At 37.6% G+C, this 25,779-nt stretch overlaps 1 protein-coding gene across 4 annotated transcripts in view; it reads left to right on the forward strand.

Annotated features, from left to right (window-relative positions):
- The window catches only part of LOC106871609 (stabilin-2), a 108,381-nt gene extending 86,337 nt beyond the window's left edge, over positions 1 to 22,044 (forward strand). For 3 of the 4 annotated variants that reach the window (XM_089364469.1, XM_089364502.1, XM_089364480.1), the window contains exons 34-45: positions 2,616 to 2,756; positions 4,872 to 4,914; positions 5,808 to 5,954; positions 6,677 to 6,858; positions 8,037 to 8,178; positions 8,580 to 8,707; positions 10,018 to 10,137; positions 11,661 to 11,792; positions 14,145 to 14,267; positions 15,535 to 15,558; positions 19,158 to 19,274; positions 21,807 to 22,044. In XM_089364469.1, the coding sequence (XP_089220595.1) occupies positions 2,616 to 2,756; positions 4,872 to 4,914; positions 5,808 to 5,954; positions 6,677 to 6,858; positions 8,037 to 8,178; positions 8,580 to 8,707; positions 10,018 to 10,137; positions 11,661 to 11,792; positions 14,145 to 14,267; positions 15,535 to 15,558; positions 19,158 to 19,274; positions 21,807 to 21,956 (1,449 nt within the window). In that variant the 3' untranslated portion in view covers positions 21,957 to 22,044. Of the gene's footprint in view, positions 1 to 2,615; positions 2,757 to 4,871; positions 4,915 to 5,807; positions 5,955 to 6,676; positions 6,859 to 8,036; positions 8,179 to 8,579; positions 8,708 to 10,017; positions 10,138 to 11,660; positions 11,793 to 14,144; positions 14,268 to 15,534; positions 15,559 to 16,347; positions 16,405 to 19,157; positions 19,275 to 21,806 lie in introns of those variants that run through there. The other variant, XM_089364491.1, reaches the window with a different exon arrangement.
- Positions 22,045 to 25,779: the final 3,735 nt, after the last annotated feature.

Consider the following 25,779-nt stretch of genomic DNA (forward strand, 5'->3'; position numbering starts at 1 on the left):
GTGGTGTGTACATTCCCCCACCCCCTTGATAAAATGCTGGTTTGTCACAGGATTCCTCATTTTTGTCAGCTGAGGAGAATGCAGCAATGTAGAATTAACACAACGTATTGCCCAGTCCAGGAATTGAAACCTCAATCTTACAATCACCAGACCCTAACCACTAAGCCACATGTCTCCATTATATACATACATACAAATGAATATATCAGATTAAACAAACTACAAAGAGATTTTGGTGGTTTGCATCAACAAGACTTTTTTTTACAAAAATCTGCCATCTAAACTCTTTTTTTTGTTTTTGTGGTATTTGAGCAAAGGTGGGCACCATTAATTGAAAAGTTAACTTTGTTAACTGTTAATCCATTAACCAAAAAGTTAACTCTGATAACTGTTAATGAGTCAATTATTTCCTAATGTAATGGAAGTTATCGATAAACAGTTAACGTTAATTTTTATTATAGAAAGAAAACAGAAAAGGTCAGTTCTTGCTCTAAGACCACCTACAAACACCTCTAAAAAGTGCCAAAACTATAAAATCTGTTAACTTCAATTCAATTGAAATTAATGGAATTTGAACTCAGAACGTAAAGACAAACAAAATATCACTGAGTATTTTGCCCAGCATGCTCTCAGTTCTGCAGCTCACCATATTTTTGATATTAATGAAGAGATATTTGAATAAAGTTTTACTTTTATCAGTGAATTTGGAATCGCCAATAGAGAAGCTATGGTTGTTCTAGTTCAGAAAGCTATTTATGAAAATTTTAGGCGTTAAGCAAATGTTAGAGTTTGGACAGCTCACCACTGCACATACATATGTTTATACACATTAAACAGTATGTATCCAGCCAACGAAAATACAAAAAACAAAAAAATTAGTAGCAAAGAGGTCAGGGAGGGTTTCCCCAAGAGCAGAGGAGGATAGAGGATAGGTGTAGAGGCGAAATTGGGAGACAGGAGAGTAATGTGGTGTAATGACATGTCACATGATTTGACATGAAACATTTCAAATTTCCCCATGTAACGGATTTAGTCAGAGCAATTAAAGATCCCAAAACTATAAATTTATAGTTTTTAAGTTAATTCCAAGTTTTGACTGCATTTTTCAGTTGGTGTAACAAGAAGTTAACTTCGAAAAAATATGGAAACATTTGTGGGCATGTCTAAGGTGCTGAATAGCCTGGCACTGTACCATGATAGAAGGTTGTGATTTGAGCATGAGTTGGCTACTATTTGTAGCAGTTCAAGTGGCCACGTAGAAGCTACCCCTCCCTCCAGATCACAAGTGATATCTTGCTGTTGATATATACAGATTGCTACTTTACTTCTTGTTATAATATTCCTCCTATCCATTTTCTCTGTTCCTTATTCTCAGGAGGGTCTTGGGGGTAGAGTCTTCAGGCACCTCCTTCATAATCAGAAGCATTCTGACTAGATTCCCAAACATAACCAAATAAGACAATGGATATTATCCAGCCACTTCATTCTTAATCTACTCCTAAGTCTTCTGCCAGTTGGTTCAGCTTGAAGAGTCCAGTTTGTGAGTCATTCCTGTGACATTCTAACCACATAACTGAAGTATCAAAGCCATGACCTCTCAATGTCATGAAGTAGTGGCTCACCTTGAAGAGAGACTCCCTGATCTCTGATCTCTGAGATGTACACCTTGTCAAGTAATGTTGCTGTCATAATACTCCAAATAATATTTATGAGGCAATATCTAATCTGACATTACTTTCTTCACTTTAAATCATGAGATTTCCTATAGCTCTTCAGACACCCTTGAGTTCTGTCGATTTTTCAAGGAAAGGAATTTATTGGAGTAAAGATTATTTGCCAACATAACATGGTAGTCCTGGTTTAGGACGAATGTTGCTGTAATTCAGCCCCAGGAGACATCGTTTCTAGCTGGCGCTGGCTATATGACATGATCTGTGTCCTTATATTTTCGAACAAGGGAATCTAGCACCCCCACTATATATAAGGACACAAATCGTGTCGTATAGCCAGCTGGAGACGATGTCTCCTGGGGTTGAATTACAGCAACATTAGTCCTAAACCAGGACTGCCATGTTATGTTGGCAAATAATCTTTACTTGAAGGTACTGTTACTGAATATCTCTCATTGTGAGATTTACAAATAGTAATTTTCTAAGGAATTCATTGTATTCAAGTTTTCCTTGTCTTTTCTTCTGTCCTGAATCTTTTATCTTACACCATCACACCATCATGAAGGCATGTAGCCTTGTGATAGGGTGTTGTACTCACATTTACAAGATCATTGATTTTGATTCCTAGACTGGGAGGTCCGTTGTATCCACGAGTAAATCACTTTATTTCCCATTGCTCCAGTCCACTCAGCTGTAGATGGGTCACCCTACAATGGACTGGCATCCTGAACAGGGTGGGAAATGTTGTGATCTTGGCCACTTATATATGCCAAAGAAACCAGATAACTAGCCCTATGAGTCCAAGGACTTGTGGATAGTAAAGTCCAGGGGACCTGCTTGCATCACGCCATCTCTTTCTTTTACATCCTCTCCTTACTTGATCAAATATCAAGCAACTTGTAACCTTCAGCTAAATTTGCTACATTAATGATATTTCTCTTTTAGACTTCTTGTATATCCTGCGATGAAGAATTCACTTGTCCACCAGAATATCATAAAGTAGCTGTATTAAAACATGTTTGCAGTTATAAAACCCCAGAGGGAGAATTACTAGGATGTACAGCACTGTGTCGAAGGCTTAAAGTTGTAAGTTATTTCTCCTTAACCATTTTGACACTAACACATTTAAGATCACCCTCAGTCCAGTGACACAAACTTCATGTTATAAAGTGTTTTGAATAAAAAAACAAAACTATCAAAATTTTATGTTACTTTATGTTCCAGACAACCAGCTTAATAATTCTTTCTAATTTTGACTCAAGGCCAGCAATTTTGAGGGGAGGGAGCAATTATATATGTCAACCTCAGTACTTTATCATCATCATTTAATGTCTGTTTTCCATGCTGGCATGGGTTGGATGGTTTGACTGAGACTGGCAAGCCAGGAGGCTGCACCAAGCTCCAATCTGATTTGGCAAAGTTTCTACAGCTGGATGCCCTTCCTAATGCCAAGCACTCTGAGAGTGTAGTGGGTGCTTTTTATGTGCCACTAGTACAGGGGCCAGTCGGGCAGCACTGGCATCAGCCATGCTGAAATGGCGCATTTTACGTGCCACCAGCATGGGGGCCAGTTGGGTGGCACTGGCATCGACTATGCTCAAATGGTGTTTTTTACGTACCACCAGCATGATAGCCAGAAAGGCAAAGTTGATCTCAGTGAAATTTGAACTCAGAACGTAAAGGCAGAAAAGATGCCACTAAGTAGTTTGTCTGCTATGCTAATCAGTCTCCCAGCTCACTGCCTTGCACCACTTTTATAACAACAAAGGACATTTACTAAATTATTTATTATTTTTGAAATAATTACAACAAAGGCATTGTATTTTAGCAAAAAACATGGTAAGAAAAGGATTACTGCTGTAATCCACCAGGCAATCCATCGAGAGGGATTGAATACACGACCAACAAACTTTGAACCCTCCCTGAAGAGGCTCCTAACTAAAAATGAACCAATAAAAAACAGCATCATACACAACTGCTTGATTGATGTTGAAAATATATGTCTATGATCTTATGTGGTGTATAAAATCACATGTGGTAAATGCAATGAATTTTACATCAGAAATACCATATGTATATACGTATAGCCACAGCTATGATGACATACTCTTTTTTCCCCCCTTTGGTCCAGAATGATAATATCTGGTTGATTGCATGAAGTTTGTTATCAGTCTGTACAGTAAAATTACTTAAGACTTTAAACTGATTGTTCTCTATTACACTCTCTATTTGATGTTGACACTATTTTCTTCTTACTCTTAATCTTCTTTTCCACCGTACGTTTCAGTGAAGTGCCATAACTACACAGTGGTGTTTGCATCTATATTCCTCTGTGCCAAAGGACTATAAGACCTTACGTGCAGAACAGATTCCTCTTTTTCATTCTTACTCTGCACTCAGCACTTTCTGTGCTTTCATCTATTTTTGCCGAAATGGCATTCGTCTGCAATGACTGGCTTTGAGTGACCTTTATTTCTCTTTAACTGTTTCTCCTTCTGTTTCTTTCTAATGTTCTCCATTCTTCATCCATCATCATCATCATCATCATCATCATCATCATCATCATCATCATCATCATCATCATTATTATTATTATTATTCAGTAGTTTTATTTTTATAGCGTGCTTTCACTTCACTACTGAGCGCAGCTCTGTGTGCCTTGGGTACGTGCTGTGGTTTGCTGTGATGCTCTTATGGTTACTGTATTTTATTATTATTATTATTATTATTATTATTATATGAAAAACTCACAGCTTATTTTGCTGGGTATGATGAAAAGTGTCATCTGTCCACAGCCCGCAGACTGAGGTGACACTTCTTTACTGGTCATGCTTCAAGAACCCTTTAAAGAATTCCTGCAGTCCCAAGCAATGCTGACTTTTGTAGGTGTTCTACCTTCACATTTGTACTGATCTTTTTCAGCCATGTTGGTAGTTGAGTGCTGATACTTCCAAGTGCACCAATTACTATTGGTAACACGTCTACTCTCTTCTTTGACCACAACCTTCGTATTTCCCACTTCAATTCGTCATAGTTGTTTATTTCTTCTTCTTCTTTCACATTGATCCTGTTGTCTCTGGGGCATGCTATGTCGATTATCATACATGTTCTTACCATCATCATCATCATTATTATTATTATTATTATTATTATTATTATTATTATTATTATTATTATCATTATCATCAATGTTATTTCCAGACACCAGCCTGTTGTTATGGATATTATGGACCTGAATGCGACGGTAAGTAAATCAAAGATGCATTTCTTTAAATAAGAGCTTTAGAGCATCAAATGAAAATCATGTGGCGTGCATGGTAGTATATCTGTTCATGTATGTGTGTGTGTGTGTGTGTGTGTGTATATATATGTATGCAAGTATGTATGTGTGTGTGTGTGTGTATACATATATATATATATATATAAGCAATGTTAATTCTCTAAATGAAGTATTAACAGTAACTGCACGATAAAGTGTAGTATATTGCCACTTAAGTGTGGCTGACCCCTAGGGGTGGATGTTACTGTTGCTTTTATATATATATATATATATATATATATATATATATATATATATATCGAGACCTTTGGAAATGTGCTGTGCGTGAGAAGACCCGGCAAGCCAAGTAAGATCGTTGCCAGTGCCCCTGGACTGGTTCTTGTGCGGGTGGCACATGAGATGCACCATTTTGAGCGTGGCCGTTGTCAGTACCGCCTGACTGGCTCCCGTAGGATTTTCGAGCGAGATCGTTGCCAGTGCCCCTGGACTGGCTTGTGCGGGTGGCACATAAAAGACACCATTTCGAGCGTGGCCGTTTTCGTGCGGGTGACACGTAAAAGCACCCACTACACTCTCTGAGTGGTTGGCGTTAGGAAGGGCATCCAGCTGTAGAAACTCTGCCAAATTAGACTGGAGCCTGGTGTTGCCATCCGGTTTCACCAGTCCTCAGTCAAATCGTCCAACCCATGCTAGCATGGAAAGCGGACGTTAAACGATGATGATGATGATGATGATATATATAAATAAACTAATATGTTTAAATATACAATATTGCAAATAATAAATTGATAACCACAATCACAAGCTGAAATTTAATAAAACAGAAAAGTTCTTTTGCCTTTTTTCTTTGTTTCCAGAATGTCCTGGTGGTGCCGATTACCCATGTTCTGGTCAAGGGAATTGTTCTGATGGTTTGGATGGAACTGGTCTCTGCAGTTGCAAAGCAAACTTCACATCCTCTGATTGTTCAACATATGTAGCTGGGAATACAAGACCTGATTATAGTAAGAACTATTATGGAACAATTATTTCATAGAGGAATCGTTTTTAACATTTTAAAACATACAAACACACTTACAGTCACTTTTGCTTTATTTTGTGACAGTGTTGTGCATCTATGACCTGATCAGTAGCAAAACTCAGCTGTATCTGTTGATAGTCTTTGAACACAAGCATATATTTGCAATGGTGACCATGTCATAGATGTATTATGAAACTTCTTTGAAATTTTATTACAGACAATACTGCCATGAAATAAATAAACAAAATGTAACTGTATATGTTTATTATGACTCTTTAACAATTAATTTTAATAATAAATATTAGATAAGTCATTGAAAAGATCACAGATGTATGGTGAAGAAACTTTTATAAACTAAACCAATTATAGTATTTGCTTGTGCATAAGTTGCACACATGTGTATAAGTTGCACTCTTGATTTAGTGTTAAATGTTAGAACAAAATTTTTTCTCTTCATATTCAAACATTGCTCCATGTATAAGTTGCATCCCAGTTTTTCAGTTAAAATCAAGTATACATGAGTGAATATGGTGATAAAGAAGTGAACTACAACCAGTACATGTATTTTTACTGGCAGAATGACCTTCCCCTAGTACAACAATATCTGGGATTGAACACAATTCCACATCAAGAATCTTGTGAAATAAATACAAGAATTATTTTTTAAGATTTCAGAATCTTTTTATGCTGTTTTTTGTTTTGCAGATGACAAATGTGGAGGATGTCATCCTTCTAGTGAATGCAAACAAAACCAAGACTCTGAATGGACGTGTGAATGTGGTGACAGCTATGTTCTCACTAACGAGGGTGAATGTCGTTCTCCATGCACAATTGCTAATGGCAATTGTCATCAGAATGCACTTTGTTCTTTTGGTCCTGAAGAAAAGGTAAGAAGGCAGTCCTTCACATAATTAATCAGGTATATGAATTATTGAACCAATTTAAATTGCTTCTACTCTTGGAAACATTTCTGTGTCAAATAATTTGTTATATAAAATTATTATCTGTAATTAGGCAGAAAATTGGCTTCACTTATGTACTTTTACTTGTTTCAGTCATTTGACTGCAGCCATGCTGGTGCACCACCTTGAAGGGTTATAACTGAACAAATCAACCCCAAGACTTATTTTTTAAAGCCTAGTACTTATTTTATTAGTCTCTTTTGCTGAACCACTAAGTTATGGAGACGTAAACACACCAATACCAGTTGTCAAGTGGTGGTGGAGGGACAAACACAAAACATGTACACACACACGATAGACTTCTTTTAGTTTCCATCTACCAAATCCACTCACAAGGCCTTGGTTGGCCTGAGGCTATTGTAGAAGACACTTTCCCTAGGTGCCCTGCAACAGGACTATTCATATCAAAGCAAGATTTCTGACTATTCCTCTTCATCATGGAACCAAATGGTCATGTAATATGAATGAATCAAACCATTCCCAGATGATGATGACGATGATGATGATGATGATGAGGATGATGATGATCATCATCATCATCATTTAACATCTGTTTTCCATGCTGGCATGGGTTGAACAGCTTGACAGGAACTGGTAAGGCCAAGGGCTGCATCAGGCTCCATTGTCTGTTTTGGCTTGGTTTCTACAGCTAGATGCCCTTCCTAATGCCAACCACTCCACAGAGTGTACTGGGTTTTTTTTTATGTGGCACCATCACAGGTACTTTTTATATGACACCAGCACCCACGCTAGTGCTTTTTGTATGGCTCCTTAGTTTTAGGATCTGTTCTGCTGTGGTGGGCAAGTCTTCTCAAGCACAGCAATGTGTCACATATCTTGGGCCCCTGTCGTCTCCTTCGTAAGGTTCAGTGTTTTGAGATCAGTCTTCAAAATTTCATCCCATGCCTTCCTGGGGTCTCCCTCTTCCACAATTTCTCCCCACTTTAAGTTATCAGCACATCTTTATGCAGCTGTCCTCATTCATCTGCAAATTAAGTTTACAAATGAATTTTACATATTTCAATTTCTGTGAATTACTTCCATATTTTTTGCTTTTCTGTTTTTTTTCTTCTTTTTTTTAAAAAATTTTTTCCTTCCATCAGATCAGTGGTCATGCAAAGTGCGTCTGCAGAAGTGGTTACCATGGTGATGGACTCAACTTTTGCCAACCAATTGTTAATCTATGTAATATAAACAATGGCAATTGTTCACCTCGAGCTGAATGTACTTTCATTCCTCCTTCAGGTACATTTTATCTTCTCAAACACAAATTTACAAAACATATAAATCCCATCAAATATATTCCATATAATACAAATAATCTAATATAAATTATTGCATGTATGTGCATTCACACCTCCACCATTACACATGCACATACACACACACACACATGCACACGCACACACACACACACTCCTACACTCACTCCCACATACATATGAAAAAGGTAAAGGTTGACAGTGGCTTTTAAATTTTGCTAGTCATTAATTTCATCAGTCTGATAAAACCAATGACTAACGAAACTTTGAAGTCACTATCAACAACTTCCACTTCCATTTCAGACCAGATGACCAGTCTTTGCATGTTTTTAAAGCCAATTGTCAACTGACCAGTTTGTTCCTTGTCTTTTGCTCTTATTTTAGCCAATGCCATTGTCGCTGGTCAAGTAAAATGTGAATGTTACCCATCTTATATTGGTAATGGCACCACATGCAACCGAGACATTTTAAGTACATTGGAATATATGCCAAGTATGCGCCTCTTTTGTGATGTAAGTATTTTTTCAACTCTCATTCAGTTTTAAAACATGAATGGCTTCTGTAAAGCCAGATCTGCTGGTGACCTGCAGTCTTTTCACTGAACGTTGAGTACTAACCCTGAAGAAATTTACAACTGAATAAAAGCAAAAACCAGAGTTGTGTGATAAGGGGGTGACTGGAAGCTGATGCTAAAGAGATTATTCTTTTATTCTTTTAGTCATTTGACTGTGGCCATGCTGGAGCACCACCTTTAGTCAAACAAACTGACCCCAAGACTTATTCTTTGTAAGCCTAGTATTTATTCTATTGGTCTCTTTTTGCCGAACCGCTAGGTTACGGGGACGTAAACACACCAGCATCAGTTGTCAAGCGATTGTGGGGGGACAAAAACACAAACATGCACATACATACATACATATATATATATATATATATATATATATATATATATATATATATATATATATATATATATATATATATACATACATACATACACACACACACAACAGGCTTCGTTCAGTTTTCGTCTATCAAATTCACTCACAAAGCTTTGGTTCGTCCGAGGCTATAGTAGAAGACACTTGCCTAAGGTGCCATGTAGTGGGACTGAACCTGTGATTGGTAAGGAAGCTACTTACCACACAGCCACTCCTGCACCTATGTGCCTATCATTTTATCATAGTAAAACACTGAAGCCTTCCCACCAGAATCTATCAAGTTGTATACATAAAATAACAGCAGAATATATGAAGACTGTAAAGAAATAATTGACCAAGACTTAGCCAAGTTCAAAATTATACAAAAACAAAAGAGCAAAAGACAGAGACAGGTGCTGGAACAATTAGTTTGAGATTAAGATAAAATGGAAAAGTTTTTGATGTTTCGAGCCTATGCTCTTCTTCACTAGAGTGGTCAAAGTGCTTTTATAAGTTGAATATATGTGTGTGTGTATATGTTTGTATATTAATTTACAGAAGAGTGATCAGTTGACCAAATTTCGTAAGTTATGTATAAAATGCCTTGTGGTATTTGTTCTGTTTCTTTTTATGTTCTAAATTGAAATTCCTCTAAGGTTAACTTAGCCTTTCATTCCTCTGGTTTTGATAAAATAAATACTAGCCAAGCACTGATGTCAATATAATTGGCTGTTTCTGCAACACGAATTTCTAGCTTTGTGCCTTTCTCAGGAATCAGTATTAATTTGTGATAAAAGACAATATTGATAAAGTTAATTCTTGAAAGTTTAATGTCATTCTTACCAAAATACACAAAACAAAATAAAATAAAAAAACCTACATCAATTTGTTTTGTCTTTCAGCTTCTAATATTGAGGGATGTATCCAATGATAAACAAAGAAGTGATTTAATACAAATGTTGGAAAATATTAACCAAAACATAACGGTATTTGTACCTGTAAATGGATTAGACTATAATCATGTAAGATAAACCTTAATTTCCTTTGTCTTATCTTATTCTCAGACTATTGATTCGATTAAACATTTGTAGAGTTAATTATCAACATGAGCGTGGTCATTGCGAGTGCCGCTGGGCTGGCTCCTGTGCAGGTAGCATGTAAAAACACCTTTTGAGCATGGTCGTTGCCAGAACCGTTCGACTGGCCATCATGCCGGTTTCACATAGAAGTACCCACTACACTCTTAAAGTGGTTGGCGTTAGGAAGGGCATCCAGCTGTAGAAACCTTGCCAAATCAGATTGGAGACTGGTGCAGCCTCCCGGCTTGCTAGTTCTCAGTCAAACCACCCAACCCATACCAGCATGGAAAGTGGACATTAAACGATGATGACTGGTGCAATAATATGATGCTTCCACAACAATTTTTCATAGTGTGTACCAAACTTCAATTGCTACCAAAAATTTATCAATTTATTTTTTGAGATGATCAACAATGTGATTAATATTGCAGAATATTCAATAACTAAATCAAATACTAACAAGTATTTTACATATTCTACAATATCTATAATGCTTTGGGTGAAAAAATAAAACTGCTATCTATCTATCTATCTATCTATCTATATATCTATATATATATATATATATATATATATATATAGTTGAAACATGGAACAAACTACCTGCATCAGTTGTTAGTTGTTGAGACATTGCATCCTTTAAAACCTCCATGCTTCCTGAAATTCACCAACACTACACCTGATCTTCCCTCCCTCCGTATGCATGCACACATGTATATCACGACTCATACACTGTTCACTTTCCTGACTTTTGTACATAATTCTATGTACTATACATGCACCTTTGATTAGTTGTAGTGCACCTGAGCAGTATACGCAATAATTTCATTGTTATTATTATTATTTATTATTATTGTTATATAGTTTAAATTTACAAAAAAACAAAAGACAAAGACAAGTGTAGAAACAACAAGCAGGTGTATTAGTTTGACACTCAGGAAAACTGGAAAAGTCTTTTACATTTCAAACCTATGCTCTTTGACAGAAAGGAAGAAGAGGAAAAAATGGAGAGAGAATGAAAAAAAAAACAAAAAACGGAGAGAGAGAAAAACTGTAAAGTTCAATGGTCCAACATGAGATATATGTATATCTCACATGCGATATATATATCTCACATGCGATATATATATCTCACAACCCTGGCTGACCAAGATTGTATTCTTGCACACACACATTGATAGATAAATAGATAGATAGTGAGAGAGAGAGTGAGAGAGACAGAGAGAGAGAGACAGACAGATAGCTAGCTAGCTAGATAGATATAGTGATCCTGCCTTGGATATACAGTGGAGTTGTATCAACGACTCAGTGCAGTATTGGTACAACAAAAATTTGTGCTCCAAAATAATAAAGTGAAGTTAATAATTCTTGTGTGTTTTTGAATGGCTAATATATATGTTTCACCCCGTGATTATGTTATAAAAAACATGTCTTTTAAAAGATAACAAATTAAATTTGGTTTTCAGAATTTAAGCACACAAGATGTCATGAACCATGTGGTTGCCAGAAAGATCTACATTGATTCTGACACTGAAGCATCATCATATAAAACTTTGGCAGGTCAGAGCGTTCGGTTACAAAAGAGTTCCTCAGGTGAAGTAAGTGAACTGCAGCCTTTCTTTCTTCTCTCAGCTCAGTCTTTCCATTTGTTGAATCATTTTAAGGGAGAAATTTTTAGTAAACATGATAAATAAAAAAAATATTACCACCAGATGTAGTGTGGCTGTGTGGTAAGAAGCTTTCTTTCCAACCACATGGTTCTGGGTTCAGTCTCACTGCATGGTACCATAGGCAAGTGTCTTCTACTATAGCCTCAGGCCGACCAAAGCCTTGTGATTGGATTTGGTAGACAGAAACTGAAAGAAACCCATTGTATATATATATATATATATATATATATATATATATATATATATATATTTACAGGGTGGCCCAAAAGTAGGTTTACAGTTATCATGTAGGCACTTTAAATTTCTTTTAAAACATTGTATTACATTTGAATTTCTATCTTACAATCATATTGTTTATGCACATCTTAAACAGACAATGTTTAATCTCTCAGATGCTCAAAATGTCCTCCTTCGACATTGCAACATTCTTTAAACCTCTTCAGAACACTCTGACACAGTGTGGCACAAATTCCAATCTCCATCAATTTCAGTGAATGTGCCAGAAATGTAATCTTATAATTCATTTTCTGTTTTGGGATTCTTCTCATAGACCTAACATAGTGTCAGGTCAGGTGAATGTGGTGGTCATTTGATGCTGCCCTGTCTTCCAAACCAATGCTGTGGAAAGGCTTGGTTAAGGTAGTCTCTTACTGTCAACGCATAATGTGGAGGTGCTCCATCTTGCTGGATAATGGTTTCATATATTTTTATAATTAAGATCTAAACTGTTAATATATGAATGTGAAAGAGGGGCCACCCTGTATATATGTATATGTTTGTGTGTCTGTGTTTGTCCCCTCACTGTCACTTGACAACCGATGTTGGTGTTTACGTCCCTGTAACTTAGCTGTTAGGCAAAAGAGACTGATTGAATAAGTACTAGGCTTACAAAGATTTGTTCACCTAAAGGCGGTGCTCCAGCATGGCTGTAGTCAAATGACTGAAGCAAATAAAAAAATGGAAGATGTGATGCCACTAAGCATTTTGCCTGGCAAGCTAATAGTTGTGCCAACTCATCACCTCAGAGCTAAGAATAATTGTGGTTTCAAATTTTGGTACAAGGCTGGCTATTTCGTGGCAGGGAGTCAGCTGATTTCATTGACCCCCTATGCTCAGCTGGTACTTATTTTATTGACCCCAAAAGCATGAAAGGTAAAGTTGACGCTGATAGCATTTGAACTCAGAATGTAAAGACAGGTGAAATGTATTTTGCTGCCTCAGAGCAGTGGTTCCCAGCCTTTGGTCTGCAAAGGTAGTACTGGGTGTCCGTGAACCAAATTCAAAATTTCATATATATATGTGCCTATATGTGTGTGTGTGTGTGTGTGTGTGTGTGTGTGTGTGTGTGTGTGTGTGTGTGTGTATATATATATATATATATAGCGAGAGAGAGAGAGATCTGCCAATCAAATTGGCAGATCGAAATGATCGTCAATGAATCATTATACAATCTCCACATAATTAATTAAATCAATGGCTAACTAGCGCAATTGACCTGCTTCTTCTTGTGTTTGTTTCTCCATTCTCCACTTGATTATATACATATATTGCTGGCTTGCCAGACCTCAGTCAAACCGTCCAACTCATGCCAGCATGGAAAATGGATGTTAAATGACAATGATGATGATGATGATGATGATGATACCTTAATACTTCGATATGTTGATAGATTTTGGCCAGTATTTGTTTTTTTCAGTTTCTCTATACCAGACGCACTCACAAATCTTTTGTTATCTTGGTGTTATAGTAGAAAACACTTGCTCAAGTTGCTGTGAAGTGCGATTGAACCCAAGATCCCATGGTTGGGAAGCAAGCTTCTCTGTCACCCAGTCATATCTTCACTCGTACTCATAGTGGGCATTAAAAGGATAATGATGAAATCCTGTAGTAAAGATTGTTTGCCAATATAACATGGCAGTCCTGATTTAGGACTAATGTTGCTGTAATTTAGCCCCAGGAGACATTGTCTCAAGCTGGCTATACGACATGATCTGTGTCCTTATATTTTCGAAAAAGGGAATCTGTGTCCTTATATTTTCGAAAATATAAGGATACAGATCGTGTCATATAGCCAGCTGGAGATGATGTCTCCTGGGGCTAAATTACAGCAACATTAGTCCTAAACCAGGACTGCCATGTTATGTTGGCAAACAATCTTTACTCTAAAGTACTGTTGCTGAATATCTCTTGTTGTGAGATTTAAAAATAGTAATGAAATCTTGTATTTCGTAAGAACTCATTTTATTTTATCATTAATACTTATTGCTTCGTCTCATTCAGCTCTATATTATACAAGAAGAAGTGGTAGAAATAAGAATTCTTGAGACAAACATCTTAAACATGAATGGCTACATACACATCGTGGAAACACCTTTGTGGTATAACTACAAAGTAACTGCTAAGGTAAGTCAATTCGAAATACAGTTTCTATTTTCTAAGCTTTATTTCTATGTTCTTAAGTAATTACCAAACAATAAGTTATTTCAAATATATTAAGGAATAGTTACCTTTTTTTCATGCCAATCCACATAAGACCACCACTGACTATGTGAAACAAACTGTTCATTTGATGTCTATTCATTTTGTCCATCCTAAATAATGGATAGCCCAGTTAATTTGACAAGAGTTATTAAATAATTGTTTCTAATTCTGGCACAGGGCCAGCAGTTTTTGAAGGGACGGGGAAGTCGAATACATTGACCCCAGTACTTGACTGGTACTTATTTTATTGACCAACTGCATAAAGATGAAAGGCAAAGTCAACCTTAGCAGAATTTGAACTCAGAATGTAAAGACTGATGAAATGTTGGCAAGCATTTTGTTTGGCATCCTAACGATTCTGCCAACTCATTGCGTTAATGATTATTAAATAATGAAATAACAAATAAAGTAAAAATAAAGCAATAACAAATACTAGATTCTATACTTTCATATTTTTATTGCCAAATTTTTACACCTTATAACACCATAAGGTGTAAAAGATGTGATGGAAATAAGAATTCTTGAGAGAAACATCTTAAACATAAATGGCTAAATACATCTCCAATGTAATGTAGAAGTAAGTCTGTTGAGTGGATTCTAAGAAGAGGCACCAGTCTCAAGTTTGGTAAACCAAGTTGGAATGTCTTTGATGCCAGGTTTCATCAGTCACAGCTGATCTGGAGATACACAATAGCAACAGCAGCAACAATCAGAATATAAACTTTTATTAATGTCAGGTATTTATATTCTGTAATAATTCTGGAACTGGTCAGCAGCTAATATGATTTGCTGCTGTCATTTCATGTCCACTTTTCCATGGTTGCATGGGTCAGATGAAATTTGTTGAGACAGATTTTCTATTCCTGGATGCCCTTCCAGTCACCAACCTTTGCCTGTTTCCAAGCAAAATTATGTTTCCTCTTCCAATTTTTTATGGAAGACTGGAAATGCTTCACTTGTGCGATGCTGATGCCCTTTTGCAACCATTCACATGTACACATGCACACATGTGCACACGCACACATGCATATGCACAAACACATGTACATACATGCAGACACACACATGCATATGCATGCACACACACACGCACACAAACACATACATACACACATGCGCGCGCACACACACAAACATTACATACAAAACACACTAACAAATACTTATTATTTTGACTATTTCTTTGTAGGTGAAGGAGGAGGGACCGCATCGGGTGAGTCTATACAGTTTTATGACATGTTAAGGTTTGTCTGGTCTCTGTTAACTGCTAGTAAAACTAACTCTGATGACTGTTACTAATAATAACTATATTAACTATTGCTATTAAATACTACAAAAATTTATTTTTATAACTATTACTAACATTATTAACTTTTACTAACACAAGCAACTAACTGTTGTTAACACAAGCTACATTAAGTGTTACAGATAATAACTATATTACATATTAGTAACCTTAGTTCTATTCACAGCTAGTATTCTAATTCAATTAATTCTTTCTAACAGTATTACCTGTTATTAACACTAACTATTAACTTGTATTAATACTACTTGTACACAAAATCCATATATATTTAATTCTTTATTGCCCACAAGGGGCTAAACATAGAGGGGACAAATAATGACAAAGGGACTAAGTTGATTACATCGATCCCCAGTGCGTAACTGGTACTTATCTCCACTATCATTAGTCATGCTAATCCTACAAAGTTACTAATCATAACTCCATCATTTTTGGATTATATTACTTGTTACTAACCTTAACTTTATGAATTCTTTCTTACTCATATTACTTATTACTACCTCTAACACAATAAAATCTGACCACCTTTGCTAATTCTTACTAACACTAACAATATTAACTATTACTAACCCTAACTATTAGCTATTATTTAAAGCTTTACTAACAATTACTGACACTAATTCATGTAACTATTTCTAACTATTAATTATAATGCTACCTTTATTTACTATTTTTAACATATATGCTGTCATTGAGAAGACTCAGTAAGTAAAGTGAGATCACAGCCAAAGCCTATACCAGTGTCGCATAACCAGGCCATTTAAAAAGTACCTTTGAATTGTCAGGTGAGATGCTGTGCTTGAGGAGACTTGTTGAGTCAAGTAAAATCAAAATAAAAATCTAAATCACAATCAGAATCTCAATCAAAGCAAAATCAAAAATAGAAATTGTAGTCGTGGGTCATTGCCAGTGCTGCCTGACTGGATCCTGTGTTGGTGGCACGCAATAAGCACCATTCATGTGTGGGCCTTTGCCAGTGCTGCTTGACTCTCGTGCTGGTGGCACGCAATAAGCACCATTCATGCATGGGTCATTGTCAGTACCACCTGACTGGCTCCTCGTACCGGTGGCACATAAAAACCACCATCTGAACATGGTCGATGCCAACCCCCACTGCCCCAAATGGTTCCTGTGCCTGAGCCATGTAAGAAGCACCATCCAAACATGGCTGATGCCAGTGCTGCCTGACTGGCTCCCATTCCAGTGGCACATAAAAAGCACCCACTACACTCTCGGAGTGGTTGGTGTTAGGAAGAACTTCCAGCTGTAGAAACATTGCCAGATCAGATTGGAGCCTGGTGCAGCCACTGGCTCTCCAGACCTCAGTCAAACCATCCAACCCATGCCAGCACAGAAAATGGACGTTAAATGATGATGATGATGATGATGATGACAGTCTGTTAATTTTGAACAACACAAAACTACCAGCAGTAGTTTTATTAACTATTTATAACACATAAGTACATTATTAACCTGGATTTTTATAAACTTTTACTAACCTTATTCCTACTAACTATTTCTAATACTACTAATTGTTACTAAAGTTATTAATAATTACTAACTTTGGCAATTGTTACTGAGCTTAACTACACTAATTGTTTCTAATACTAACTCTTTTTTTCCCTCCATAAACTTTCACTAATCTTAACTTGGGATTACCTCCGGCCATCCTAATTGTTCCTTCATGCACTGCATGTGCTGAAAAGTTCCTGGCTTTAAGGGTATTTCAAAAGGCCTGGCTGGAGACCCAACTTTCTGATTTCTTTTACAGGGTTGAGAAAAACTGAAGGACTGCTGCAATAATTGTGGGAATCTGAGAGGGGAATATGTTGATTAAAATCATAATTAGCTGATCCTCTTGTATTTTCTTTCAATCAAAGCCAGAAATTTTTCAGCACCCCTCTGTGCTTTACCTAATTATTCTTCTTAAGAGTGCAACTGTCTGGAATTCCAACTAACCTGAGGCCTACGTTATTCATGGATGCTGCCTTCTGTCTTAGATTTATTTTGTTTCTTTTATTCTTTTACTTGTTTTAGTCATTTGACTGTGGCCATGGTGAAGCACTGCCTTTAGTTGAACAAATCGACCCCAAGACTTATTCATTGTAAGACTAGTACTTATTCTATCAGTCTCTTTCGCCAAACTGCTAAGTTACAGAGACGTAGACACACCAAAATCAGTTGTCAATCGATGGTAGGGGGACAAGCAGAGACATACAAATACATACATACCCACGATGGGCTCCCGTGTTGCTGGCAAGTAAAAAGCACCATCTGAATGTGGCCAATGCCAGCACCCACTGACTGGCTCCCATGCTGGTGGCACGTAAAAAGCACCATCCAAATGTGGCCGATGCTAGGACCACCTGACTGGCCTGTAAAAAACACTATCTGAACATGGTTGATGTCAGGCCCGCCTAATTCGGTCCCGTGCTGATGGCACGTAAAAAGCACCCACTACACTCTTGGAGTGGTTGGCGTTAGGAAGGGCATCCAGAAACATTGCCAGACCAGATTGGAGCCTGGTGCAGTCACTGGCTCTCAAGACCTCAGTCAAACCGACCAACCCATGCCAGCATGGAAAACGGAGTTAAACGATGATGATGATAATGATGTGTGTAAGACAGCAAGCTGGCAGAATTGGTAGCACACTGGGCGAAATGCTCAGCAGTATTTCGTCTCTTGCTATGTTCTGAGTTCAAATTCCGCTGGGGTTGACTTTGCCTTTCATCCTTTCAAGGCTGATAATATAAGTACCAGTTGAGCACTGGGGTCAATGTAATCAACTCATTCCCTCCCACCAAAAACTGCTGCCCTTGTGGAAAACTTTGAAACCATTATATAAAGATGAGTGGAAGTCATCAGGGTGGTGCTGGAAAGAGAGACAGTGGAAACATGATGTCAGGACGAACCCATTACTAAAACTTGGGACAGAAGACATAACAGGAAAAAAAAAACAACTTTTTTTTCTAAGGTGAAAGAAAGAAAGAAATGGGGGAAAAAATTTTACTATGGGGTGTAGGGATGAGATATAAAGAACAAGAAGAAATTTATAGAAGAATGACAGAAAATGAAACTAGAGAGAGGAGGGGGGAGATAGAACCAAATTTCAGCAATGAGCTAATTTCTAGGCACGTAGCTTAGTGGTTAGGGTATTCAGCTCATGACTGTAAGGTTGTGAGTTCAATTCCCAACAGCATGTTGCGTCCTTGAGCAAGACACTTTATTTCACATTGCTCCAGTCCGCTCAACTGGCAAAAATGAGTAGAACCTGTATTTCAAAGGGCCAGCTTTGTCACATTCTGTGTCAAGCTGAATCTGAGAACTGTTAAGAGTACATGTGTCTATGGAGTGCTCAGCCACTTGCATGTTAATTTCACGAGCAGACTGTTCCATTGATTGGATCAATGTGAACCCTTGTCTTCATAGAATCTTCTGTTTGTCTCTCACAATGAATCATTAAATATTCTCCATTTCTTTAATGTTTTTCTCATTCCTTCTCTCGACAGGTTGTGGGGGTCGTCTTAGGTGTGTTTTCCGTGTTGCTCATCATCTTGTTGATTGTTCTATACAAGAAATATGCATCAAATATTTTCCTCTGTGACATTTGGCAAAGATATAGAATGGTAAGTATTAAGATGCCTTTATAAAGGTATTTCCAAATATTTCTTAGGTATAGAAGTTAAGAAAACATGTTTTGCATCTGTGTTTCCTTGGTTCAATCCCATGGTTTATCAGCAGCCGAGGCTGAGTGTGTTCAACCATAGCCTCAGGTTGCACATGAAATTTGGTTGAGCATCTGTGCATAAGCCTTTCATACACACAAATACACATATCAAAGTGTGTGTGTGTGTGTATGCATGGGTGTTTACATTCTGCACTGAGATGACAAGTTTCCCTGCAACTTGGTTCTTTCAAAGCAAAGTGGAATAAAACTCCCTGACTTGAAAAAACCAGATAAGTTTCAAGACAGAAAGAGCAATGCCTCAGTAATAACCCATGCTAGCATGGAATCATGGATGTAAAACAAATGATTATATATATATATATATATATATATATATATATATATAGATATTTTCGATCTAGTTTGGATTCTTTGTCTTCAAATTTGAATTCTTTGTAATCAAATTTTATTGCAAAGAATTCAAATTTGGTAGCAAAGAATCCAAACTAGATCGAAAACATTGGTATATGTATTTTCTTGAATGCTCTATTGTACTATAGAATATATCTTACAGAATATCTAGCCAACATTGTATATACAGACAACTGTAGACCTTGTCTTTATATACAACTAGCAGAAATACCCGGCTTTGCCCGGGTTAAAGAGAATAATGAAATCTAAAAACGCCATCTAGACTACGCAACCCTCAACTGTTAGTAGCTACGATACCATATTTCTACATTAATAACTCTCCAATCCATGCCAGCATGGAACATAGACATTAAGTGGAATGCCAGTCTCTCATCTAGGAGGGCCTTGAAATCAATGTTACCAACTGGGGACTATGTGTGTCGTAGTGATAATAAAAAGACCCAAAGGAGGTCTGCAACGAAATAATTTTACTCAACACTTTGCAAGTGAATCAGTGGAGGCAAAAATGCGTCTCATTAACTTGACAATTTATGCACCACATTGCAGAAATCACAATGAAAGTATATCTGAAAGGGTAGTCTTACACTGTTGTACCGTTGAATTACAAATAATGCTCATCTGTTATGTTCGGGTTAAAATTTCATCGACATCAAAAATATATGAATTTTCATGGGAGTTATGGCCGTTATACATAGAATATAATTTCCAAATTTCATAAAGATCCGTTCAGTACTTTTGACGTAGTTTTGGATAAGAAAACAAATGACTAATGTGTGTGTTTGTGTGCATGTGTTTGTGTGTGATGGGTGTATATATGTATAGATATCTGTATACATGTATATATATGTATATATGTGTACATAATACATGTACATCTATATATATACATCTACACATGTGTATACATATACATGTATGCATATAGATCTATATCTATATATATCTATGCATATACGTGTACATATACATGTATATGTATACATATACATCTCTTTCTCTCTCTCTGAAAGTATCTGTAATTACAGTATCGAAATGTGATTGTTTCAGTTAGTGGAATAACGTGTACATATACATCTATATGTATACATATACATCTCTCTCTCTCTCTCTGAAAGTATCTGTCATTACAGTATCGAAATGTGATTGTTTCAGTTAGTAGAATAGTTTCATTTTTAAAGTGAAAGTATTTGACATGAGTGTTTTTGTTTCACTTTCGACACGTAATACTTAAATAGTGGAGGAGATATTATGTTGCCGTGGGCTCGAACTCTGCAAGAAGTTAAAATTTTTTTTGACTAAAACACAACTGGAACCCTAAGTAAGGCATCTGTAAAATTTGAATGAAATTGGTTGCGTAGTTCTCGAGTTTTAGGGATTCACACAGACAGACACACATTCTCATTTTTATATATATAGATACCTTCATGGACAAAAAAAGAGGGATTGGTCAGTCTAGTTTCGATCCTATGGTGGAATTTTGTTGGCAACTGAGCATCCTTTTTAACTAGCCACAAGACATTGCTTATAGATCCACTATTGCTAAGGGCTTCAGTAAAACAGATAGACCAACTTATATATATAGATAGTATATACAAATAAATACATATCTACCATGGATCGTAGGGCGACATGCCATGCTTGAGGAAACCTATTGAGTCAGGCACATCAATATCAAATCAAATGGAAATTGTAGTTGTGACCCCATGCTGGTGGCACATAAAAAGCACCATCCGAACGTGGCCGTTGCCAGTGCCGCCTTGACTGACTTCCGTGCCGGTGGCACATAAAAAACACCATCTGATCATGGTCGATGCCAGCTCCTCTGGCCCCTGTGCCAGTGGTTCGTAAAAAGCACTCACTATACTCTCAGAGTGGTTGGCATTAGGAAGGGCATCTAGCTGTAGAAACACTGCCAGATCAGATTGGGGCCTGGTGCAGCCCCCTGGCTTCCCAGACCCCATTCAAATCGCCCAACCCATGCCAGAATGGAAAACAGATGTTAAATGATGATGATGTGTGTGTGTGTATAACAAATTATTTTTGTATTTTTTGTTTTTAGACATCAGATTCTGAAATTTCATTTGCTCACCTGAAAACCCATGAAAGCCATGAAATGCTCGACCAATTAGAGCAGCCATTAACTACAGATATACAGAACCAGATCTACGACACAGAAGAACTGCTTCTTGAAGAGCGGACCTTGGACTAACAACCCACCAATATTAATGTCTCAAAGACACTTCAACTACAATCAAGGAGGATTTATTGTAAATAAATGGCCGAGACCTTTACAAAAATAGCATTTGACAATTTATTCAATTTTTTTTTCAGTTTTAATTTTCCCCTTTTCAGTGGTTCTCAACCTTTTTAATATGTAGGTCAGACCCAAAATTCGGGGGGGGGGGGGGGGGTTAGGGAGCTACACCAAAGAAAGCATAATGCAAATCAACTAAAGAAAAATTTATTATATTTATACAGGAAAGACTGTTGTAGGCCACAGCGGAGGATCATTGGCCCAAACGCTACTCTTTCAGCTATTGGACAGCAGCCATACTAGAGCACATCTTTTCAAGGATTTTTACTCAAACAAATTGACTCCCGCACTTTTTAAGTCTCATCTTTATTTAACTGGTCTCTTTCTGCTACACCACTAAGCTACAGGGATGGAAACAAACCAACACCACTTGTCAAGAGGAGGGAGTGACAAACACAAATACTTAAAACTTACTCTTTCAAGTAAGCATGCAAAGGGAAAGGATGTAGTGGCCTTGATGCATCAACCCACTAATCTCGCCTTGCTTTCATCTTCACACCTCTATGGTTGCCTCCAAGCCCCTTTTCTCTCACTGCTTCCCCCAACCCTGCCTCTCTCTCCTCCCTCCCACAAAACCCTCACATCCCATTTTCCTCAGCTTCAGATCCTTGCTGCCCTCATTTCTTTCTCAATCTCAAGCCTTTCCTTTTAACCCTTAACACAAGACAATGCTAGATTACTCCAACCAGTCACCCTTCTCCCCTCCCCTCCCCTTCTCTCATTTCTTCCTTCAGTTGTGGTACTTCTTTAGGTTTTGCCAGTTGTAAGGCAACCTCACTAGTGCTGGTGTCAGAAAAAAAAGAGCACTTGGTGTACTCTGTAAAGTGAAAAGCATGGCATCCACTTGTAGAAACCATACTAAAACTGAGACACTGGAGCCTGATGCTGTCATCTGATGCATCAGACCCTTTCAAACCTTCTAACCCATGACAGCATGGAAGACAAAAGCAAAATGATAATATATGCTTAGCGGTATTTCATCTGTCTTTATGTTCTGAGTTCAAATTCTGCCGAGGTTGACTTTGCCTTTCATCCTTTTGGGGCCGACAAATTAAGTCCTAGTTGCATTACTGGGTCGATCTAATTGACTGGCCCCCACCCCAAAAATTTCGGGCCTTATGCCTAGAGTAGAAAAGAATATTTTGGTAACTTCAAGGCGGTGAGCTGGCAGAACCGTTAGCACTCCAGGCGAAATCCTTAGCATTATCTCATCTGTCTCTATGTTCAGAGTTCAAATTCCGCCAAGGTTGACTTTGCCTTCCAACCTTTCAGGGTCGATAAATTAAGTACCAGTTATGTACTGGGATCGATCTAATTGACTGGCCCACTCCCCCAAAATTTCAGCCCTTGTGCTGGTGGCACATTAGAAATCATTCTTCGAGTGAGGTTGTTGCCAGTGCCGCTGGACTGGCTCCTGTGCAGGTGACACGTAGAAAACACCATTTTGAGCGTGGCCGTTGCCAGTACTGTCTGACTGGCCCTCGTGCTGGTGGCACGTAAAAGCATCCACTACACTCTTGGAGTGGTTGGCGTTAGGAAGGGCATCCAGCTGCAGAAACTCTGCCAAATCAGATTGGAGCCTGGTGTAGCCATCTGGTTCGCCAGTCCCCAGTCAAATTGTCCAACCCATGCTAGCATGGAAAGCGGACGTCAAATGATGATGACGATGATGTGCCTAGAGTAGAAAAGAATATATATCTCATCATTACTTGAGGCCCACTTTCCAGGATGATGGTTCTAAAGTTACGGATGCAAAAACAAAAATTTACAAATTATTATCTCAGACATCATACAGTTAAGAAGTTTGCTTTTCAAGCACATCACTTCAGGTTCAGGTCTACTGCACTGCACTTCAATCAAGTGCCTTCTACTATATAGCCCATGGCCAACAAAAGGCTTGTGGATGGATTTGGCAGACAGAAACTGAAGGAGCCTGTTGAATGTGCCTCTCCCTATCGTGACACTGCATTATAGTTGTGTTATTATCATTCATTTCCAGTATTTAGTGAAAGCACATCAGGTCATGGGGTTGGCAACAGGAAAGGCATCCAGCTGTTGAAAATCCACCTTAATAAACTCCATCTGGCCTTTGTAAGCATGAAAAATTGATGTTAAATGATGATGATTTGTTGAAGTATTTGAAACCTGAGAAGATGGTTTTGAGTGTCTCAGGGATGATGTCTTTCATCATTATTTCACCTTCGTACCTAACAGCTCCCCCCACCCCCTCTCTCTCAATAACCTGAGGGTTTAGATTTCTTCATTGAATGCTTTAGAATTGGGTATAACTCATAAATTACATTGGATCACCAATCACTTGGTGCAAGGGATTCTTATTTAGCCACAAGTTGGTCCTGAATGAGCAAAACTTATCGAGACAACCCTCTCAGTAAATCTGTTCCTCTCTCTAAACACTTCCCCCAATCAGCACTCTTGTTTTGTTTTCAGTCATAGCAGCTCTTTAGTTGAATTACAAAATGACCTCTTTATGCTGTTGACACATAACTCTGCCCCCCCCCCCCCCCAAAAAAAAACAGTGCACTCTGTAAAGCGGAATAATCTTATTGAGTGGAGAGGACTTAAAATTTTTTAGTGGGGATGAGACATCCTCTGGAATGGTGCAATGGAAACAATGTACCCAGAACACTTCGTCAAATTGTTGGTGTTAGGAAGGACACACAACTGTAGAAATCATATGAAAGGTATGAAAGGTGAGACAGGAGCAAGGCAAGCTTATTTGTTGGATCCTGCTGGACTGTCTGAACCAATGGTTTCCAAATGGGGTCCATATAAGATGTTGCAAAAGTTTACGTACAATAAATTGGTTATACTTCAACAACAGACAAAATACAGTTCTATATTTAACCCTTCCGTTACTAACCCGGCCGTAGCATTTTTTGGTTCATAAGACTAACCCGGCCGAGCGTACCCGTTGTTATTTAAATGTATATTTGAACCCAAATCTCATTAGTACATTCGTTAAAACACCCGATTTCACTTTGCAAACAGTTGAGTTATTGTCTCCAACATTGTTTGGCGTGATATTTGAACTCAGTGAATTTTGGAAGATTTTTTTCCACATTTTTTGCGGCGTTGATTTTTTTTCAACTTTGAAGATGGAGAGGAGTTTCATGCTATCAAGCAGTGATTCCGAATTTGAAGGTTTTTCAACAGAAGATATGGAGATATCGAAGAAAAGAATGAATGAGCTACAAAAGCACGTGGTGAATGATAATAAATCGGATATTTCTGTATCCGAAACTGAAATCAGCGACGATGATTTTACACCAGAATGGAGTAAAAACTTAAAAAAACGTTTTTATTAACAATTTTTCTGAGGAAACCGGGTCTACCCATAGTCTTTCTCAGGAAGCGAAACCTTTAGACTTCTGTTTCATGCTTGTCTGAAATGATTACTGCGGAAACAAACCGTTACGCAGAATGTAAACAAGCCGGAAAAAAAAAGATAGCTTGCGGTTTCCTGCAACTGTAGATAAAATACGGGCATTTTTTGCCATAAATATTATTATGGCTATTAGACAGTCACCCAGAATAACAAATTACTGGAGCGATCAGGAACCTTTTGGCGATGACTATATTTCCAGTATTATGAACGAGTACGATTCGTGAAGCTGAACCAATATTTACATGTGAGAGACACTAGCAGTACCCCAGAGACAAAAATTATGCAATAGAATTGATTAAGAACCCTTTCTTT

The sequence above is a fragment of the Octopus bimaculoides genome, chromosome 1, assembly GCF_046866305.1.
Source record: "Octopus bimaculoides isolate indiv1 chromosome 1, ASM4686630v1, whole genome shotgun sequence".
Lineage (NCBI taxonomy): Eukaryota > Metazoa > Mollusca > Cephalopoda > Octopoda > Octopodidae > Octopus > Octopus bimaculoides.